Source organism: Schistocerca piceifrons, chromosome 4 (genome assembly GCF_021461385.2).
Source record: "Schistocerca piceifrons isolate TAMUIC-IGC-003096 chromosome 4, iqSchPice1.1, whole genome shotgun sequence".
NCBI lineage: Eukaryota > Metazoa > Arthropoda > Insecta > Orthoptera > Acrididae > Schistocerca > Schistocerca piceifrons.
In genome coordinates this window covers 383497659-383515772 of record NC_060141.1, presented here as the reverse complement: position 1 = coordinate 383515772, position 18114 = coordinate 383497659, and the positions used below count along the sequence as shown (strand labels likewise).

Sequence of the window (18114 nt, the reverse complement as noted above, 5' to 3'; positions counted from 1 at the left end):
TAAGTTGGCACGCAGCTTGTTGTCAGATTGCAAAAGATGGTATGCTTTACCACACGTCATCCCCCTGATGCCACCCACTCTGACCAGGGGCCCTCCCCACGGGCGCCACCCAGCCGCAGCAAAGGCCAGGAGTCCCAATGCCCCAGGCTGACAGGCATCTACTCCTTGACATAGGTGGGGAGTTAACGTCACAGACATCAGTAAAGTGGTCCCTGTGTAGTCAGGGGGCTACAACCAACAGGGTACATGGTGGCCCCACCACAATGGACTGGCTACCATGCTTGATATGAGGTGTGAAGAATTCCATCGTCATCTTCGGCACAGAAAACAACTCTACATAGAGGGTAGAGGAAAATGCACACAAGAAGGTCTCCTCGCTCAAGAGATGGAGGATGAGCGGGACTGCAAATCCACAACAAGAAAGTGGGCTAAAGATCTCAATGCACAATGGACACAATGCACCATGTATCGTGCCCTTCCCAAATTGGCTCGCTCTTCGAGAAAATTTTGAAAAATGGACGTCAAACCCTACAGGGGATCATCACATGAAGTCCGAAAGGTGTGCGACTCCTTTTTCCTCTTACGACAGGCAGGAATACCTTGAGCCTATTCTAACCCCTGGGTTCACAGGGCGGGGGAGTCCCAAGGAATCCCTTCAGTGTGAGAGGAGGCTGTGGCTTCTCCGGCTTTCGGGAGGGGCCCGATGTCCCCGGAGTTTGGCGGGGTAGTGTTCCTGAAATAGGTGCTTTAGGAGCAACGCAAGAACAGGTGCACCCAACCACCAAGGGAGTGGATGTATTTGGATGGCCCAGAGGGACCACTATACCCGGCAGAGATTGTGGAACTGCAGTCACAAGTGAGGGCGATGTCAACACAGCTGCAGCATATGTAGGTTTCAAGTGAATGGGGTGCAATCATTCAAATTTACGTTTAGCCCCTTGGTAAGTCAGCTGGTCCGGGGTCTTGTACTCCATAATTTACCCCTCCTTTTGGAGTACTGTGCAGCCTGACGAGCAGGGGTAGTGGTGCTCTCCAAAGCTGACACACATGGGAGGAAGTGCACACATGAAGTATTTGGATGTAGTGTATGTCCGCAGTCTCATGTGGCGCTGTAATTGCAGCATGAAGACGTGGCCAAATTTCCAGCACTTAAAGTACTGCATAGGAAGAGGGACGTATGCTTTTATGTCACATCGATACACCATCACTTTGACCTTTTCAGGCAATGAATCATCCTCAAAGGCCAAGATGAAGGCACCGGTAGCAACCCTATTGTCTTAGGGACCCCTATAGACGCACCACATGAAGTGAATACCCCACCATTCTAAACTGGCGCAGAACTCATTGTCAGACTGCAAAAGAAGGTCACAACGGAAAATAATCCCCTGGACCATGTAGAGGCTTGTATGGGGAATGACGGAAATGGGAATATCACCCACCTTGTCAAAAGCGAGCAATGCCAGTGACTGGGCCAGGGATGCTGTCTGAATTAGGACTGCCCCACTTCTCATTTTTGACAGCACTGCCACTACCCCAAACTTGTCCTCCAGGTGTTTGACAAAAAATTGAGGTTTTCTAGCCAGAAAGGAGTCCCTACCCATTCTGCTGCAGACTAAATACCTTGGTGAGTAATGCTCCCTCTGGTCCGTAGAGCTACATTCCTCCAGTGGTGTGGATAGGGAGGGGTACGACTTAGGGTAATATCTCTCAGCATTAGTCGACTTTTCCTTTTTTAGAGAATGCTGGGGCCATTCAGTCCCCAGCAAAAGATGACTTGGTCTGCTTCATTGTGGGTCATCCACCCTGATGCCACCCACTCCGATCAGCGGCACTCCCCGTGGGTGCTACCCAGCCACAGCAAAGGCCACCTGGCATGATGGCTGTTGCTGGGAGTCCCAACGCCCCAAGAAGATGGGCATCTACTCCTTGGCACACGTGGTGAGTTTACAGCTCAGGCATCAGCAGTGCGATCCCAGTGTTGTCAGGGGGCTACCACCAAATGGGTACATCATGGCCCCATTGCAACTGATTGGCTATCATGCTGGATGTTAGGTGCCAAAAAATCCAATATTGTCATGGGGGCGAAAGAGGGCAGTGGACTATGGAAGTAGATGATTTAACCCTATATGGCGTCCTTGTCCAGATAACTGGATTGCAGGTGGAGTTGCAGATCCAGGACAATATGAGGTGCGGAAGGTCTAATTGTACACTGGATATATGGCGTACCACATTAGGCATCCTTCCCCAAATAGCCCGCACTTTGGATAATTTGGAAAGATGTGTAACTCAAACCCTAAAACGGGACCATAACTCATTAGACTGAAAAGTGGGAGACTCCTCTTAGTAACCTATAATGATAGGCAGGAATACCTCGGACCTATTCTAACCGCCAAACCCACAGGGGAGGGGGAGGGGGAGGGGGAGGGGGGGGGGGGGGAGGTTTGACATGAGAGAAAGGACAGGACAGCGGGAGAGGAGGGAGATATCAAGAAAACTTAATGGAAAAGGGTAAATGTATTAATTTAAGGGAGCCCACTCTGGAACTGGCGAAGTCTAAAGTTAAATGCAAACTGTTCTGATACCTCTGACAGTGGACAACCTCTTCTACTGAAAGAACTTTGCTTTCCATATTTTGGGAGGAGCCAGTAGGGAACAAAACAAGAAAAACTTGTCTAGTAAACATCAGCTCTAAAATGAATACCTTAAGAACTACGAACACTTGTTCAGCAGAAGAGATGTGTTTCACAGCAGCAAGGATGAACAAACACTCATGGTTCTTAAGGTACGCACTGCAGGCCCTAGGTTAAATAGACTTTGTTTTGTTCCATATTACGTACTCACAAAATACTAAAAGCAAAGAGCTAGCATTGGAAGAGGTCCACTGCCAGAGGTATTAGGTCCTTTGCCTCAAATCAATACTTTTACCCTTGTCCATCATCCCCGAAAGTCTGTAATATCATCATGAAGAAAGAGAATATTCAAATATTAGACATAACTTACCCTAAAGAAAGACTCGTATATCTGGACTACTTTCTCCTTCAACTGCCTTTTGGAACCTGATCCACTGCGTTTTCTCGATGCCATACTTTCACTCACAAATATTTTCACTTGCATTTAGTATCTAGAAAACAGGATAACAAGAGTTAAATTAGGTCAAAATGGTTCAACTTTAGCACAAGTAAATGTTATTGGACTTCACAGTTATGAAATATGTGATGGGTGCATTTACAGAAGAGTCACTATAATTGAAAAATTACTTTTAGGGAATTTTGTAGGCTACAACGTTTTCTTTGGCAAAATGTTAGCAAACTTTGTGAGCACATTAATGATACACTTTAGAGAATGTCTCATCGAACTGTAGCTGTTACACAAATGAAATTGCTAAATACTTATAGCATACTTGTGCCACCCTTTTGCCTGTAGTTACAGTAAGATTACATTTAAATGAGGTGTTAACAGCTATGACAAAGCATTTCTATCTTATGCCACAAGGAATTATTAAGTTTCATCTGCATTCCGAATGCAAATATCATGAAGCTACAATCTGTGTAAATATCATTTGAATATTTCCACTTTCCAAACTCTATGACTCTGACATAATATTTCCTAACATATGAAGTAATGGGTGTAACTGTCACGATTTTTTGTATTTGAAAATAAATGCACATCAGATTAAAAGGAAAGTATCTGAAAAACACACAAGGAGAAAGGAATGACAGCTTGTGATGTCAGAACAACTATCACACACAGGGAAGAGTCAGATATAGTAGTAACCTGTAATATAAGAGCAATCCCATAACACATACTAATTTACAGAAGACACTAACACAAAGGACACATAAGTTTACACTATTAAAAACAACTAGATATACGGAGAAAGGGGAAACTTTAGGGAATGAAATAACAAAAACAGAGAGACGAAAGACCTGAACCTTGGAAATAAGGCAAAATGAGAAATGAGAGAGATTGAGGGATCTGCTCAAGGGTTTTTACCTAGAGAGTTGGTACCATTAATGCATGAATAAAACTGAGTTGAGAAATATTCACACAACCCAAATGATAAAACAAACAAACCCTTAACACTTCCTGGCAGATCAAAACTGTGTTGCACTGAGACTCAACCTTAGAATATTGTCCTTTGCCGGTAATGGTCTTGTTGAGTTAGATTCAGTCCAGTTTTAGTCTGCCAAAAAGTTTTTAAATTGTACACACTTGCAGCAGAGCGAAAGATTCATTATGAAGCCAAGTACTTGCTGACAGTATTACACTGAGGTTTTCTGCAACTATTCATGTTTTTATTTATACGATCTACTACAAATAACATGTAAGTGAGGATACATGCCAATAGTTATTCTTTCTGTTATGAAGGCCTACTCTTCTTGACTTAGCATGAGAGAAGGAAGTGATATACCTGTAGATTTTCTCTCATATGAGTGCTGCTTAATCTCCCATTCATTTCCCTACACTCTAAGTCAGTCTTCTGGCAAACAAGAGATCTTCATTCTCATGCTATGTTGAGAGGGGTATGTAACTCCTCCAGCAGTAGTGTGTGCCACAGCTGTTTTGGCAAGTTCACTGTCTAGGAAAATGCTTAAAATCACTGGAATGTGTTGGATCTCTTTCCACCCTATCTACTCTAAACTCTTTCAAACTATCTGCTTACTTCTCCAGTCACCTAAAAAGCACTTTGAGGACATTAACTTCAGTGCAGTCTAGATACTGGTATACTTGGCATATCATGTGATGACTACTAATGGTTAGCAGCTGAGAGCTTTTATGGTACATGTTGTGAAAGGTAAGTCAGTCTGTGAAGTGATTTCTTGATCTGCTTGGCAGCTTCCTTGGATGTAATTCAATAAACCTTCAAACAAACATGTCACAACAGGATGACAAGTTGGTATGTGCTGACTCATGACACATGAACAAACTACTGCTGTTGAGGCTTGACTTGAAGTAACAGAAGTGTTAAACAGTATCCAGCACATCATCATTTCATTGAGCAAATTAATCTGTATGTCATCTAGCAGTGAAACAAAAGTGATCAACAAAATTCACAAAACTTTACGCAAAGAGGAAATCACAGGCAACAATAGCTCTAAAACAATGCATTTGAAGTGAGAACAAAATTGTAACGAAGCAATAAAGATGCACACACATTTAACATCTCCTCTTTCAGCATCTGTTTCAAGACAGTCTCAGTAAGTGTACCACTGCAATTAGGAGGCTATGGGTTATGAGGCTGAAGCAGTTTTACAGTTAACTATGTGCCATATGATCTGGAATGTCATAGGCAAAGAGAGCCCACAATAACTTAGCCCGTACCTGTGCATAAGGCACAATTAGGGAATTGGGAGTTGACAGCAGTAGTAGTGGGGGCTCTGGTGTGACTGACCACGGCATTGTAGTGGGGAGGGGGGGGGGGGGGGAGTGGCTGCAGTTTATAACAGCTGAAGCGTAAGTGCTTATGTCAGTACAACCAATAATGTGACAAATATAGACCTCTGACAAATAGCTTCTCATTAGAGTAAATAACAAAAATAATAAATAAATTAATTAAAAAAACATAGGCTAAGAAACAAGCTCAGTGCTAGAAGGAAATCAGATAAAGCAAAAAGGGGGTAAAATGTAGCGTAGCACACAACATTGTTTACTACAATACTGACTATGTAAAACAATGAATAGAGGTCATGTGCAAATTGTGTGTGTCCTCTGACAACCTGTCCACCAGTACTATGCTAGTTAAAAATAAAATATTTCCTTGTTCATATCTGTCCTAAATAGTGAAACATTGGTAAGTAATTGCAGCTGCACTTTCCCCTCCTTCTTTATTCTCTTTATTGTGTGATTAAAATAGCTAGTAGTTCTTGCACACCCTCTCAAGCAGTTTTTAATAAGATTTCTGCTTCCTAGTTTACCTCTTCTGACAAACTTTAGTGGCATTGGATTTAATTACACATGTATGATTATGAAGAACTTTGCCTGCACCTATAAGGCAAGGAAACTGTGATGCACTCTATATAGTAAAGAGATAGCAATTAGAACACTGCAAGAGTGCAGGTGACAGTCAACTGAGGCAGGGTGACCCCTCTGGAACAACAGGATGAAATCACCCAGCACTCACAATATGAATGCGTGTCTGCGCAGTGGGCACATTATTTTGTATGATCTCTACCATTCTGTTGTGCTATATTATACTGACAGAACACACTGTCAATTCGTCTGCGATTATTGTCGGTTTTTACTCTTTATATCTTTGCAGTGTAACATCTGCCAGCAGATAAAATTTTATTTTTTAGCTTACTGTATAGGCCTACTGTTGGTTCATAGTACAGATAAATTTCAACAATGAAAAATTGAAAAAAGACTGGAAAGTAGGCCTTAACAGTACATTCTGATAAAATGTAAGTTGAAGACAAAAACAGGACAGAAAGCAAAAGAATTGCACAAAATAGTAAAAATGGTCTAGACTGCTTTTGGTAAACTAAATAGTGTCATCAGAACTAAGTTTTCAATGGATCTGATGAAGAAAATTTATAATCAGTGTGTATTACTAGTTTTGGCTGACAGCAATGCGGTACGGATTGTTAAACCGAAAGTCACTTAAAAAGTGAGGGATATTTAGCAAATAAGAGATAAGTTGCATACTGGAAATTATTAAGAAGAGAAAGGAAAATAAAAAAATGGATATCTGAGCTCCATGAAGTGGAAGATGTAACTTTCATTGTAATGAAAATGAGATGCTGGTGGGTAGATCATGTAGCCAAGCAACTGGATTGTGAATTGGCTAAGGAAGGTCTATGCCAGTTCCAAAAGATAAGAACAGACCATTATGACAATCAACAGGGAGATGGGTGAATGACATTAGAAAGCATGCAGAAGCAACATGAATACGTACAGCTGAAGACTTTAACACATGGGAGACCGTCCTCCATCAGTCAACTATGGATGAATGAATGATGATCCTCCATATATAAAATTATTTTTTACATAAGGAAATTGCTGCTTGAATTAAACCAATAAACACTGACAACAGCCAAACTCCTGATCTTGTGCTCACATCCTCCATATATAAAATTATTTTTTACATAAGGAAATTGCTGCTTGAATTAAACCAATAAACACTGACAACAGCCAAACTCCTGATCTTGTGCTCACATTAGCGCAAGATTGTGATTTGGTGCACACATACAAACTTGTTATGTGGCAAATAATAGCAGTTCAGTAAATCTGTTGCTCCACAGTATCAACAAGCTTTTGTGAAAACTCTGCCTACTGTATTTTAGGTTATTTGTGTTGCAGGGATTGTGTTTTAAATGTCTTCTGACTGGAGCCACAAGTGTGTGAAGCATGCTGACTAAACAGGACACCTGATCACACAAAAATAGTAGATAAAAAAAGTGCAGCACAACAACACTGTCATCACTGCCTTTCTTAATAAGGCCAGGACTCTTCTCAGAAACACAGGAAGTGAGGCTACTTTGCCTGGGGTTTGCCAATATTATCCATATGAGCATAATCTGCAGCGAACATGAATGTCAATCCATGAAATTTATGAAAGGTGAAGTTAACAAGAGAGCTATTATGCCCATTCGTTGCACAAGTATAATATGGAAGTATTTGTTATACACAATACTTCCTTTTTTCTGAGTATATTCTAAGACACCATGACTCAAAACTGAAAAATATAAGTTATGGCAAAAAGTAGTGTTAATCAAACTGATAAGAGGTAATGGGAACGTGCAAGTACTCATGTATTTGCCTCCACGTGTAATCTCCAGCCATTGTTGTAATTTTGACACTGCTCCAGAGAAAATAAGATGCAGGTAACTGACATCATTAAATGTTAGTTATGCCCTCTGACAAAGACAGAAAGAAACGGGAACCAACTAGTAGTCAAACTGACAATCATGCAGCTACATCTGTTTGTATATATGTAAATAATTTAGGAGCAAAATAACAACTAATCGAACAGAGAGGCATTGAGTACCCTAATACGAAAAAGAATTCATCTGAAAGCTAGCAAACTTTTCAGCCTTGTTTATCCGCCTGTCAATGACTCAGTGCCTATGCTATTTGCTGAGCTGTTACTTTCACTTCTAAATTAAATCATCCAATTCTACCCACCTGCTTTGACCCATGACCGAGCGAGGTGGCGCAGTGGTTAGCACACTGGACTCGCATTCGGGAAGACGGCGGTTCAATCCTGTCTCCAGCCATCCTGATTTAGGTTTTCCGTGATTTCCCTAAATCGTTTCAGGCAAATGCCGGGATGGTTCCTTTGAAAGGGCACGGCTGATTTCCTTCCCAATCCTTCCCTAACCCGAGCTTGCGCTCCGTCTCTAAAGACCTTGTTGTCGACGGGACGTTAAACACTAACCACCACCACCACCTTGACCCATGATATAAGTGTAATGCATTGTGCTGTGTGTGGTGTTTTTGAGTCAGGCCACGTTTGCAGATGGTGTGTTGGTGTATTTGGTGGCCACTCTTGTGGTGGATGTTCATGTTTGTAACTGTTTGTGATATGTGTGATAATTGGTCATTTGGCTTTGTGTATTTATCCATTGAATTAGTAGTTGGAAGAGAGCGCTGTGTCGGCAATGACTTACTATGATTTATTATTTTGGGGATTTATGTGCTCATGTTTGTGTCAGGCATGAATACTTTGTTTTTTGACCGAAATGTAATAGAGGTTTTTTTTCATTCTTGTTAGCAATGGATATAACAGAAAAATCAGTCTTATTCACTCTAGGTTGCGATGGATGATGATATGACCATGACCAGAAAGTTGTAGCGTGCCCTGGCTACTCAGACTTGTATATATAAAAGCGTCACTGTGACAATGTTTGGTGGTCTATCCTATGGGGGATCTGGTTCAAGAGCTCTAGGTTAACGATCCTTTACATTTTTATACGCACGAGACAGAATTGAGTGCTTGATGTGTGTTGGATCGGTTTCCTTTCTGCAGGGAAGTGTGTACTGGATGTGTGGGGTATAGCGCATGTGTGGGGGAAGGATGGCCAACCTAGTTGTATTCGTCAGTGGCTTTGGTTAGTGGACAATTTTTGTTTTATTTGGTTTTTAATGGATTTGGTGTATAGTTTCTTATTAGTTTGTATTTTAATCGGTCAAAAGAATCTGAAGGTTTTGGGTTTTCGATTTGAGTGTGGGGTTTTGGCATCATTGGCTTTGTTAGAGGTATGTAGAACATGTGAAATATGTGATACAAAGATTTGTGACATGTATTTGGCTTCTAGGTATCAATGGCTTCATTTGAGCTATATGGGAAAAGTGAAATGTATGATTCCTCAAGTTTTCATGTTTGTAGCATAATATCGCATGTTGAGACTTTTTTTGTTTGATTTTGTGGATAATATCTGTTTTAGGATGGTGCTGGTTATCATATTGTCGTATATGTAGCCTGCCTCACCTTAAACCCACTATTTCCTGCAGCTGTCCCATTATTTTCATTTCATTGCTGGAGTGAAATATTCTCGTGTCATTTTTATTTTTGTACGTGGTGACTTCACAGTCGCCATATTATATACACTGGAAGCAGGGGTGCCTGCCATCTAGATGATCTCATGGACCAAAGCACACAGGTGGAATTGGACACTCCCGTAACGCCATACATAAAGATTTATATGTATGAAACCGAGTGAGATAGTGCAGTGATATAAAAACTTAACTTGTACACATCTGGCAAGTACAATCTCAGATTTACATAGGTTTGCTAAATTACTTCAGGTCACTGTCTGAATGTCTCCCTAAAAATCCCTACCTTCTTCCACCCAAAGCCACTCTACAACTTAAAAATCACTCCCACAACTGCAATATCCACATCATGATACGGCCTAACTGGTCTCCTTATTTTAAATATTATTTTTGGTATTTTTGTGCCCTGTCACTGAGTAAACATTGCAACACAACAACACTGAGCCTTACATCAGTTTATAGCAGAAGATGCTGACAGCTGGAAGCGCTGTTGCCAGCTTTCAGCTGCGGAGTGCAAATGGCTGCAAGTGAAAACAACAGTCGTCTATAGAGTATCGCCATATATGCGTATACAAAATTGCGTTATGTAACTGCTGGAAGTACATGGGCGAAGCGGCTGTCGCAAGCCAACCTCAACTGTAAGTAATCTTCTTTTGCAAACTCTACTCTAATTCTTGCTTGCAGATCCAGTACTTTGATGGTGCGATGTTGCTCTGTAATATTTGCTTGGTTTCTACAAACCCCTTTGCCTTGACTTAACCATGATCCTGTTACCAACTTCCTATGACCCACCCCCCTCCCCCCAACATTTCTAACCGCCACACAAAGAAAATTATACATTTACATATATATTGTTACTCAAAGGAAGAGCAAGATCTTGTTATGAACAACATCAACAGATGCAGAATCTCGTATATGACAGGGAAGGGGTAGAAAATCGGCTGTCCTTTTCAAAGAAGCCATGCCATCGCTGTACCTTCATCAATACGGAAAAACTACAGAAAACCTAAATCTGTATGATGGGGGTCTTTCATCATAAACCATCTGAATATGATGTCTGTCTGTTACTCACTGTATTTGGAAACATCACTAACACTGCAGTCACTGCTAGTTTTTCTCCTGACATAAGCTACTATGGAAACGTGACACTCAAAAATTAAAGAGATCAATAAAATTAAACTACAAGTAGTACGCAAAAACGAGCTTTCTGTCCAATAATAAAGATTATGAATAATAAAGGCAAAATTTGGGTATAAAACAGCGCAAAAATTTCAAAGGCGATATATCAGTTTTTATTCTAAAGCTTGAGAAACTGATTCAAATGTATTGCAGAACTTTCACACAATCTGAGTTTTTGGTTTACAAGACAGGGCACTATGGTCACTGGCGTGTGTGGCATCATCTCCTAAGAACTTTACATCGTGTCTTTTCAATAAGTAAAATTCAGTTAAACTTAAATAGAACCCCAACTAGTACATGAATTTCCTGTTCACTTTATGGTATATGCGTTGCTCAAAGGCTAAACAGCTGTATGTCCGACTTTAGTCTGTGTTCTCTCGGTCCCGAATAACTGATTTCTAATAAAGACGGTAAATAAAAACTTCCTTGTATATCTCACGAAGGCTGTTGCACTTCTAGACTGAAATACAAGTTTTAGAAAGCACTACAGAGCACACAACTTTCGCCCTTTTTTAAAAAGAGGCATTAGGTAGTCATTGTCCTTCGGTTCTGTTGACAGAAATCGACCACGATTGGGGAGGTCATTGGGTGTCTTGGATGATATTTATAATAATTAAATCCTGCGTACGTATTCGTGTAACTTACACTTTGCACACACTCCCACGACATTTAGGTACAATGTAAACAAACACAGCACACGCGCAACATTTCACGCTCTACAAAACAACTTTTTACACGTGTCAGTGTTTGGTCTTATTATGGAATAGTCATCAAAGGGTTACAGCAATCCACATACTAACAATAACGGCTTACTACACTATCGCAGGTGTACCGCATGTTTACACCGACTATCTAAGCTCATGTCAGTTCAGAGACTTCATCACAGGTCGTAAAGACATGAGTCTCTGGTACACCTTTACTTGTAAAATTGGAATGCTTGTCGAGATGCCATGCTACAATAAAGGTCTCAAGGCAGACAATCTTTATTTTCCTGTATGCCTGTGCGGTTGAATAACCTATTTAGAATGATCTTGCACCCTAATGCTGGGGACAATGTTAGGAGAGAATAAGGTCTAACAATAAATACGATCTGTATCAATTGAACAAGATACTGTTTTCTAAGTGAAATGTTTGTTGCTTTGCTTTTATTATTGCATCTCTGTTCTGCAAAAATATTTATGTAGGACGGTTTCATTCGGTATACATAGAAACTTCTAGACAAGCGTACAATTTTGTTTATTTGGCTTCCAGCAAATATCCGTCATTTAGCCAGGTATATGCCTCTTATAAAACACACAGACACAAGTCTCACTGATAGCACGCAAGAAGGAAGGAACTTTAAGTGCATAATTTTGAATGCTCCTACAAAATCTTATCTCTGGCACAAACGTCGTTGTGACTAAGAATCCATTATTGTGTATTTATGGTCAACAGATTATGATTGATATGTGATTCATCAACACGGGACAAAAATGGAAGAAGTCAAGGAAACGTTTGAAATTATTGAAGAGCAGTACTCAAAATTAAAATTCGTTCTTCAGAATGAGGGGGACGAACTTTTCAAAAACAATGATTTAAAAGGAGCTCAGGTGCTTTTTCAAGCTATTGTCAACAAATTAAATTTCGTGATGGATTTGGGCAACCTAGATGCTGAGTGTAAATCGAGACTTCAGGCGATAATGTTGCACATATCTACTGAAGAAGCTAAATTTTTAACCAGATGTGGTAACGAATTAAAAGGTGCAAATATTCTTCTTGATGCGATTCGCGCTAGTGAAATAAGAAGTACCGAGTTTCCTCTCATCTGTCTCCGGGCAGCAAATGTATGTGCTGCACTTCTCATCCACCATGACAATGGATCTGTAGAAGGTGCTGCTTCGGTAGTCAGAAAAGCAGTAGAGGTATGTGTATCAAAACACTTTTTTAAAAATAGAAAGCTTTTGAAGTTAGAAACAGTATGCAATTTCATCAAGTATTTCAAAACAGATTAGATAATTTACGTTGCTCGACGCGTTTAAACACGCGATGACCTATGTTTTCCAGCTGATTTGACAGCCTACAAACGAGCTCCCTCATATATTTTTGGTGTCTGCTTTCGGTCTATGATAATAGCGTTTCATTTCCACCGTTGGCTCATCATGATATTAAATTTTCTTGTAGTCTTGTGTTATTTATCTGTGATATCACCATTCTCAGGGTAATGATACATTTTCATTGTTTAAAAAAAAAAAAAACTGGATGCGGATACCAACACGTCCTTACAGCAAATCAAGGTTAACCTTTGCATTTCATCCTCTGTCATCAGAGCCGCTGCACCCTGTTTACAGCTTAATAGCGTAGTGGTACTTACTATGTCTGCACATGTTTAAGAAAAAACAAAAACAAATAGATCAAGATTTTTCCTCATTTTCCTTTATAATGAAACATTAATTTACTAAGGTATTATATTCACAGTGTATAGTACTGTGGGCGTTTTGTTCCTTTGATGTCAGTGATGATTTATTACAGCGTTCACTCCAGGGCTTATTGCGAGGTGGGGTGGCGTGAAGAATTATTGTGCGACCTTGTTTAACGCGATGACTGCCCCATGTTCATAGTGCGTTTAAAATTAGTTGCAACTTCTGAAAGTTCAGTACAAAGATAGTGGAAGGAGGTGTAAGCTGAACGCGTCAAGTGACGACAAAGACCTATATTAACAATATATACCTCTGTGGGTTAAGATAACGCCTGCCCCACTCGGCGCAAAACCTGTCAGGCTTGCCCGACTGTGCTAGCTGGAAGTCGCACAAGCTGATCAATCAGCAGTCTTTCTCAAACGATTTTAAAACTCCGATTCTCACACATTTTGTAGCGTCGTTCGCCAGCTTCATGATGAATTGCATATCATTTCGTCAGTGGTTATTGTCATTGTGATATTTTGATATTAGTTAAACTACTGCAAGAAATTCTGAAAGCTTACATTGAAAAATGGGGGTCATATATTGTTGCATATGAAATTTAGATGAAATATTGAATTATTCTTTAAACTTGGAAGGATATCGCTATCTGTCTCCACTGTCGAGAAAATTAGATGTATTTAAACCACTCTGTCACGAATGCATGTGCCAATGATAAAGCCTGAATGAAGTATTCATAAATCCTTCATATCTCATAAACAGTGTGAGACTTAAAATCAAGATTTTGGCAAATGATAGCATGCTGAGAGGAGAGTATTTTGCCATATGATTAATATGCGAAATTTCCATAGCTACAGCGATATTAAAGCGACTACAGTTTTTTAATGAAATAATGTAATTTTTAATGACCATCAATAGCTGGTGAAACGAGAATTGCCGTGGGTTTTGCAACAACAAAAGTGAAGAAGTTACACATTTATTTTTAAATTGAGAATGGGTTTTTTCGTAGCTATTAACCTATCTGGCCCTCAGTTGCTCAATAATAAGACACTGTTACAGAATTCTGTCACAATTTCAACTATGCTAGAATGATAGTGAAAATAATATTCATAAGCTCTGTTGTGTTTTGGCAAAAGAAGACGATTTTAACATGAGAACAAAAGAAGTTACGTATTACTCAAAATTTGTCACAGTCCTTCATGAATCCATGTTTTGGCAACTGTCTTCTTGGTATGGCTGACAAGTCAAGACCAGCCCTGTGGTGCTACATTTGCAATGGCTTCTTTTGTCAGCATTTCAGCCTCACTGAGTGTAAATTCATATTGTTTTTTACCACATTTCTTTTCACCTAGCCCCATATATTCAGAGTCGGATTTAAATGAGCATGATATGGAAGAAGCCTGATTAAACTATGCCCTTTAGCGTAAGCCAGTTCATAGACCTGGTAGCATGGAGGTTTTGGCTTGTGCCGCACTACAAGTTTCATTATCTTCACTTTATATAAGCTAGTTCAACTTTATTCTGTGGATCATGTCTTTGTACCCAGAGCAAAATATCCATTCTCCTCCACCGCAGTTTTGGAGCTCTATCCACCACAATGGAGTCGCATGGCGCGTTGTTTATTGCTATTGTCGAATTCAGAAGCGACCACTTTTATTGCGAATCTCGCGTTCAGACGTGCCGCACTGTTATGATTAACGCAATGCCAACACGAAACACTTGTTCACAATATCTGACGACTGCAGAACATTTCAAAGCCAGAAAGTAGCACTTTACAACGAGAGCTAATGATCATAGGTGCATCTAACACGTGATACTACTTCAGACTGTTTAAGCATGGCATGGCAACAGGGGCGCTTTACCAACTGAAATGCTAGCAGCGTGCTAGCGAAAGCCGACTTGTCATTCATGTTACCTGGGCAATGGCGTCACGCTCCTCTGGTGAGCCAAATGTCAAAAGTCGCAACTAATTTTAATCGCAGTACAGTGGTGGAAGTTTCGCCACCAGGCACAGAGGCATGAGGCTCTGTTGTGAACACTGGATGCCACTCAGCGTCAAGCATATGGTTCTACTTTGGATGGCGGCGACCACACAGCAGTCAGTGTGTTCTACAAACGTGGCTTGGTAGTCCATTCCGAAAACATTGTAGCAAAAATATGGCATTGTAAAGTTGAATTCCCATTCTATCTGTGGGTTCTTGGACCAAGAGGAATGTGCGGTACTAATCGTCAGCTTTGACCAGTAAAATAACGGTAATCGGTGCTGTGGCGTGATTTCTTGGCGTGCATTTTGATTTGTTGTCCTTTATATTGCTTTCTGTTGTTACATTTTTGTTAGTTCTACCTACATGTTTGTGGGAGAAACTATATTTTTAAACTTTGACATGATAGAGAAACGAAATACTGTTCTGTGTTAGAGGAAACAATAGTATTTAGTCTGTTACTGGTATCAAGGCCAATTCGCACTTAACCGTCACATCACGTCACATTAAAATATTCCACAATGCATTTCAAATGGTGCTTTCACACAGGGTGTCAATGGACTGTTACGCCACGTCACGTCATGTCCAGGTTTGTCGCGAAAAACGTTTTGACCATGGTGTCATCTGCTAACATTAGAAGTTAACCTATTTTCGTGGCACTCACTGATGTTGTAGAGGATTTCCTGCGTTTGTGTTCTCTTAATCTTAATTTAATGATTTTGCTTTGCTTTGGTGGTAAATTGTAAGTGTTCCATGGGAACTTGCATATTTTTTCCATTCAATGTTCCTCCACAAGTGGGGTTAAATATCTGAAGCAAAAAAAAAATTAGGTTTTACAATAATAGAACACAGCCGATGCTCACACTGTGTATGAATAAGAATATAAGTTGATGAAGTAATCTTTATCAAATAACATTCTTAAGTGAAAAAGTCAGCCCTAACAAAGGAGAAAAATAGGGTTGTTTATGACATATTTAGTTAAATAACGAAAAAACATAATGGATAAGGTAAAGAGTTTCTATGTATTCCCATATAAATATTGTTTGAAGTATACACACACACACACACACACACACACACACACACACACACACACACACACACACAGATGTTTCGAAATGTTTCACTTTTCAGCATTTTACCACATGAAAGTGGTCAAGAAGTTTGCTTTTGCCATTAAGAAACATTATTGTAGTTGTTCCATTCCAATTCTGTATTCTGACTTTTTGTATCACAGATGGTAACACATAGCCTAAATTTCACTATTTGGTACTGGGCTAAGTGAATCGATGTAACGCAACATGACAGACACTGTGGATACACACTGTCTTGATGGTGGCTCAATGTGACGGACCTCAACATGACAGTAGTGCGAATGGGCTTGCAGTCGTTTTTTTGTTAAACTGTTTTCTTAATTTAAACTGTTTAGGCTGATTTTCACTACAGGTGAAGTGTTTTCTTAGAAGACTCAGTTCATTTTAATTCTGATAAATAGTTAAACACCTTTTGTGTTAACCATTGTGCTTTCATGTATATATTTGGAACTGTGTATTGTAGACTCCATGTAGCTAAACCAGATTTTCCAATACTAGTGTAGATATATTTATGATAGATTTTTTAAAAAATTGTACTGTATGTCATGGTACACACTACAGCTGTATCAGTATTTTCATGGTAATCGATTTGGTTTCTTTCTAACATACAGTTAAAGCTGTTGTTGTTAAACTATTTTCGTTTTACTGCTAAAAAGTACAAATATTGGAAAATACATATAGTAGTCTCCTCTTACACTGTGTAGGCAAACTTATTTCTATGATACTCGAATCATTTGCGGGACAAAGAGGAGTCCACTATACTAGTCACTGACTTTGACCAGTGATGTCATAAATATGTGATAAACACAGTAAGCAATGTGGCGATTATAACGTCATATTTATGGCGATTTTTTCAAACTTAACACGGTTTTGATTAAGAGAATTCAGTATATCTAAAAACAAATACTTCGAATTACAATTGTTATGATTAATTACATATAAATTAAAGAAACATTTCTTGGGAAAAAAGCATTTGAGTACTGGTGTCATAAAAACAAGCTCTACAATTGTGATGACCATTATGACACAGTACAAACAAATATGTGTTGTAAGTTAACAGTAGCTAGTATCGGATAAAAGACTTCATGTATGTAAGTGAAGAGCAGATGACGATACACAGTTTCGAATGTATGTACTTTTCAGTAGAAAATCTAAAACATTTTCATAAAAAGAAATGTAACTACCTGTGGAAAAACTGATTTGAATGTTGTAAAAACAGCTATAGTGGAAACCACAGTAGACTATAGGAGGTAAAAAAAATATTTATTGTAAATAAATATTAGCTAATATCGGAAAATGTACTTTACCTGTATAACTCAAGAGAAGATTGTGATACACAGTTTCAAATATACATAGTTTTCAATAGTAAATTGAAGATCTTGACAAGATGCACATCATCTATTTAAGAAACTGAGTCGAGTATCACATAAATAACTGTAGTGGAAACCAGAATTTGCAGTATGAACAAAAGGAAAATTATTTAGCATAAATAAATTGACACTACACTTTTGCTATGTGGCTCTAGCAGAGACTGAGAAACACCATTACAGATAATTGTGCATCTTGTCAAGATCCTTTCCAGTTACTAATGAAAAATACATATATTCAGAACTGTGTATTTGCTCTCCCCTCTTGACTGTAAAGTCTATTTTCTGGTTCTAGCTGCCATTTACTTACAAAATCTATTTCTTTTTATTTTGTACCATGTGTTGTAATGTTCATTACAGCTGTAGAGCTTGTTTTTAAGATACCAGTACTCAATTCGTTTTTTTTTCTTTTTGCGAAATTATTCTTATTTATATGTGATTGATGTTACAGTTGTAATTCAAAGTATTTGTTTCATGATATAGTAAGTTCTCATAATCAAAACTGTCTGTGTTCCTCATGTTTGAAAAAAATCGCTATTGATGTGGCTTTATAGTCGCCATGTTGTTTACAATATGTGTCACATATTTACAATGTCACTTG

At 39.2% G+C, this 18114-nt stretch overlaps 1 protein-coding gene across 2 annotated transcripts in view; it reads right to left on the bottom strand.

The window, feature by feature from the left end:
* The window catches only part of LOC124794976 (armadillo-like helical domain-containing protein 3), a 109780-nt gene extending 98229 nt beyond the window's left edge, over nucleotides 1-11551 (bottom strand). Inside the window, exons 1-2 of one of the 2 annotated variants that reach the window (XM_047258709.1) lie at nucleotides 11320-11551; nucleotides 3001-3121 (exon numbers count right to left, since the gene is read on the bottom strand). In XM_047258709.1, coding sequence (XP_047114665.1) covers nucleotides 3001-3114 — 114 coding nt within the window. In that variant the 5' untranslated portion in view covers nucleotides 3115-3121; nucleotides 11320-11551. The remainder of the gene's footprint in view (nucleotides 1-3000; nucleotides 3122-11319) is intronic. The other variant, XM_047258710.1, reaches the window with a different exon arrangement.
* Between the last annotated feature and the right edge of the window lie 6563 nt (nucleotides 11552-18114).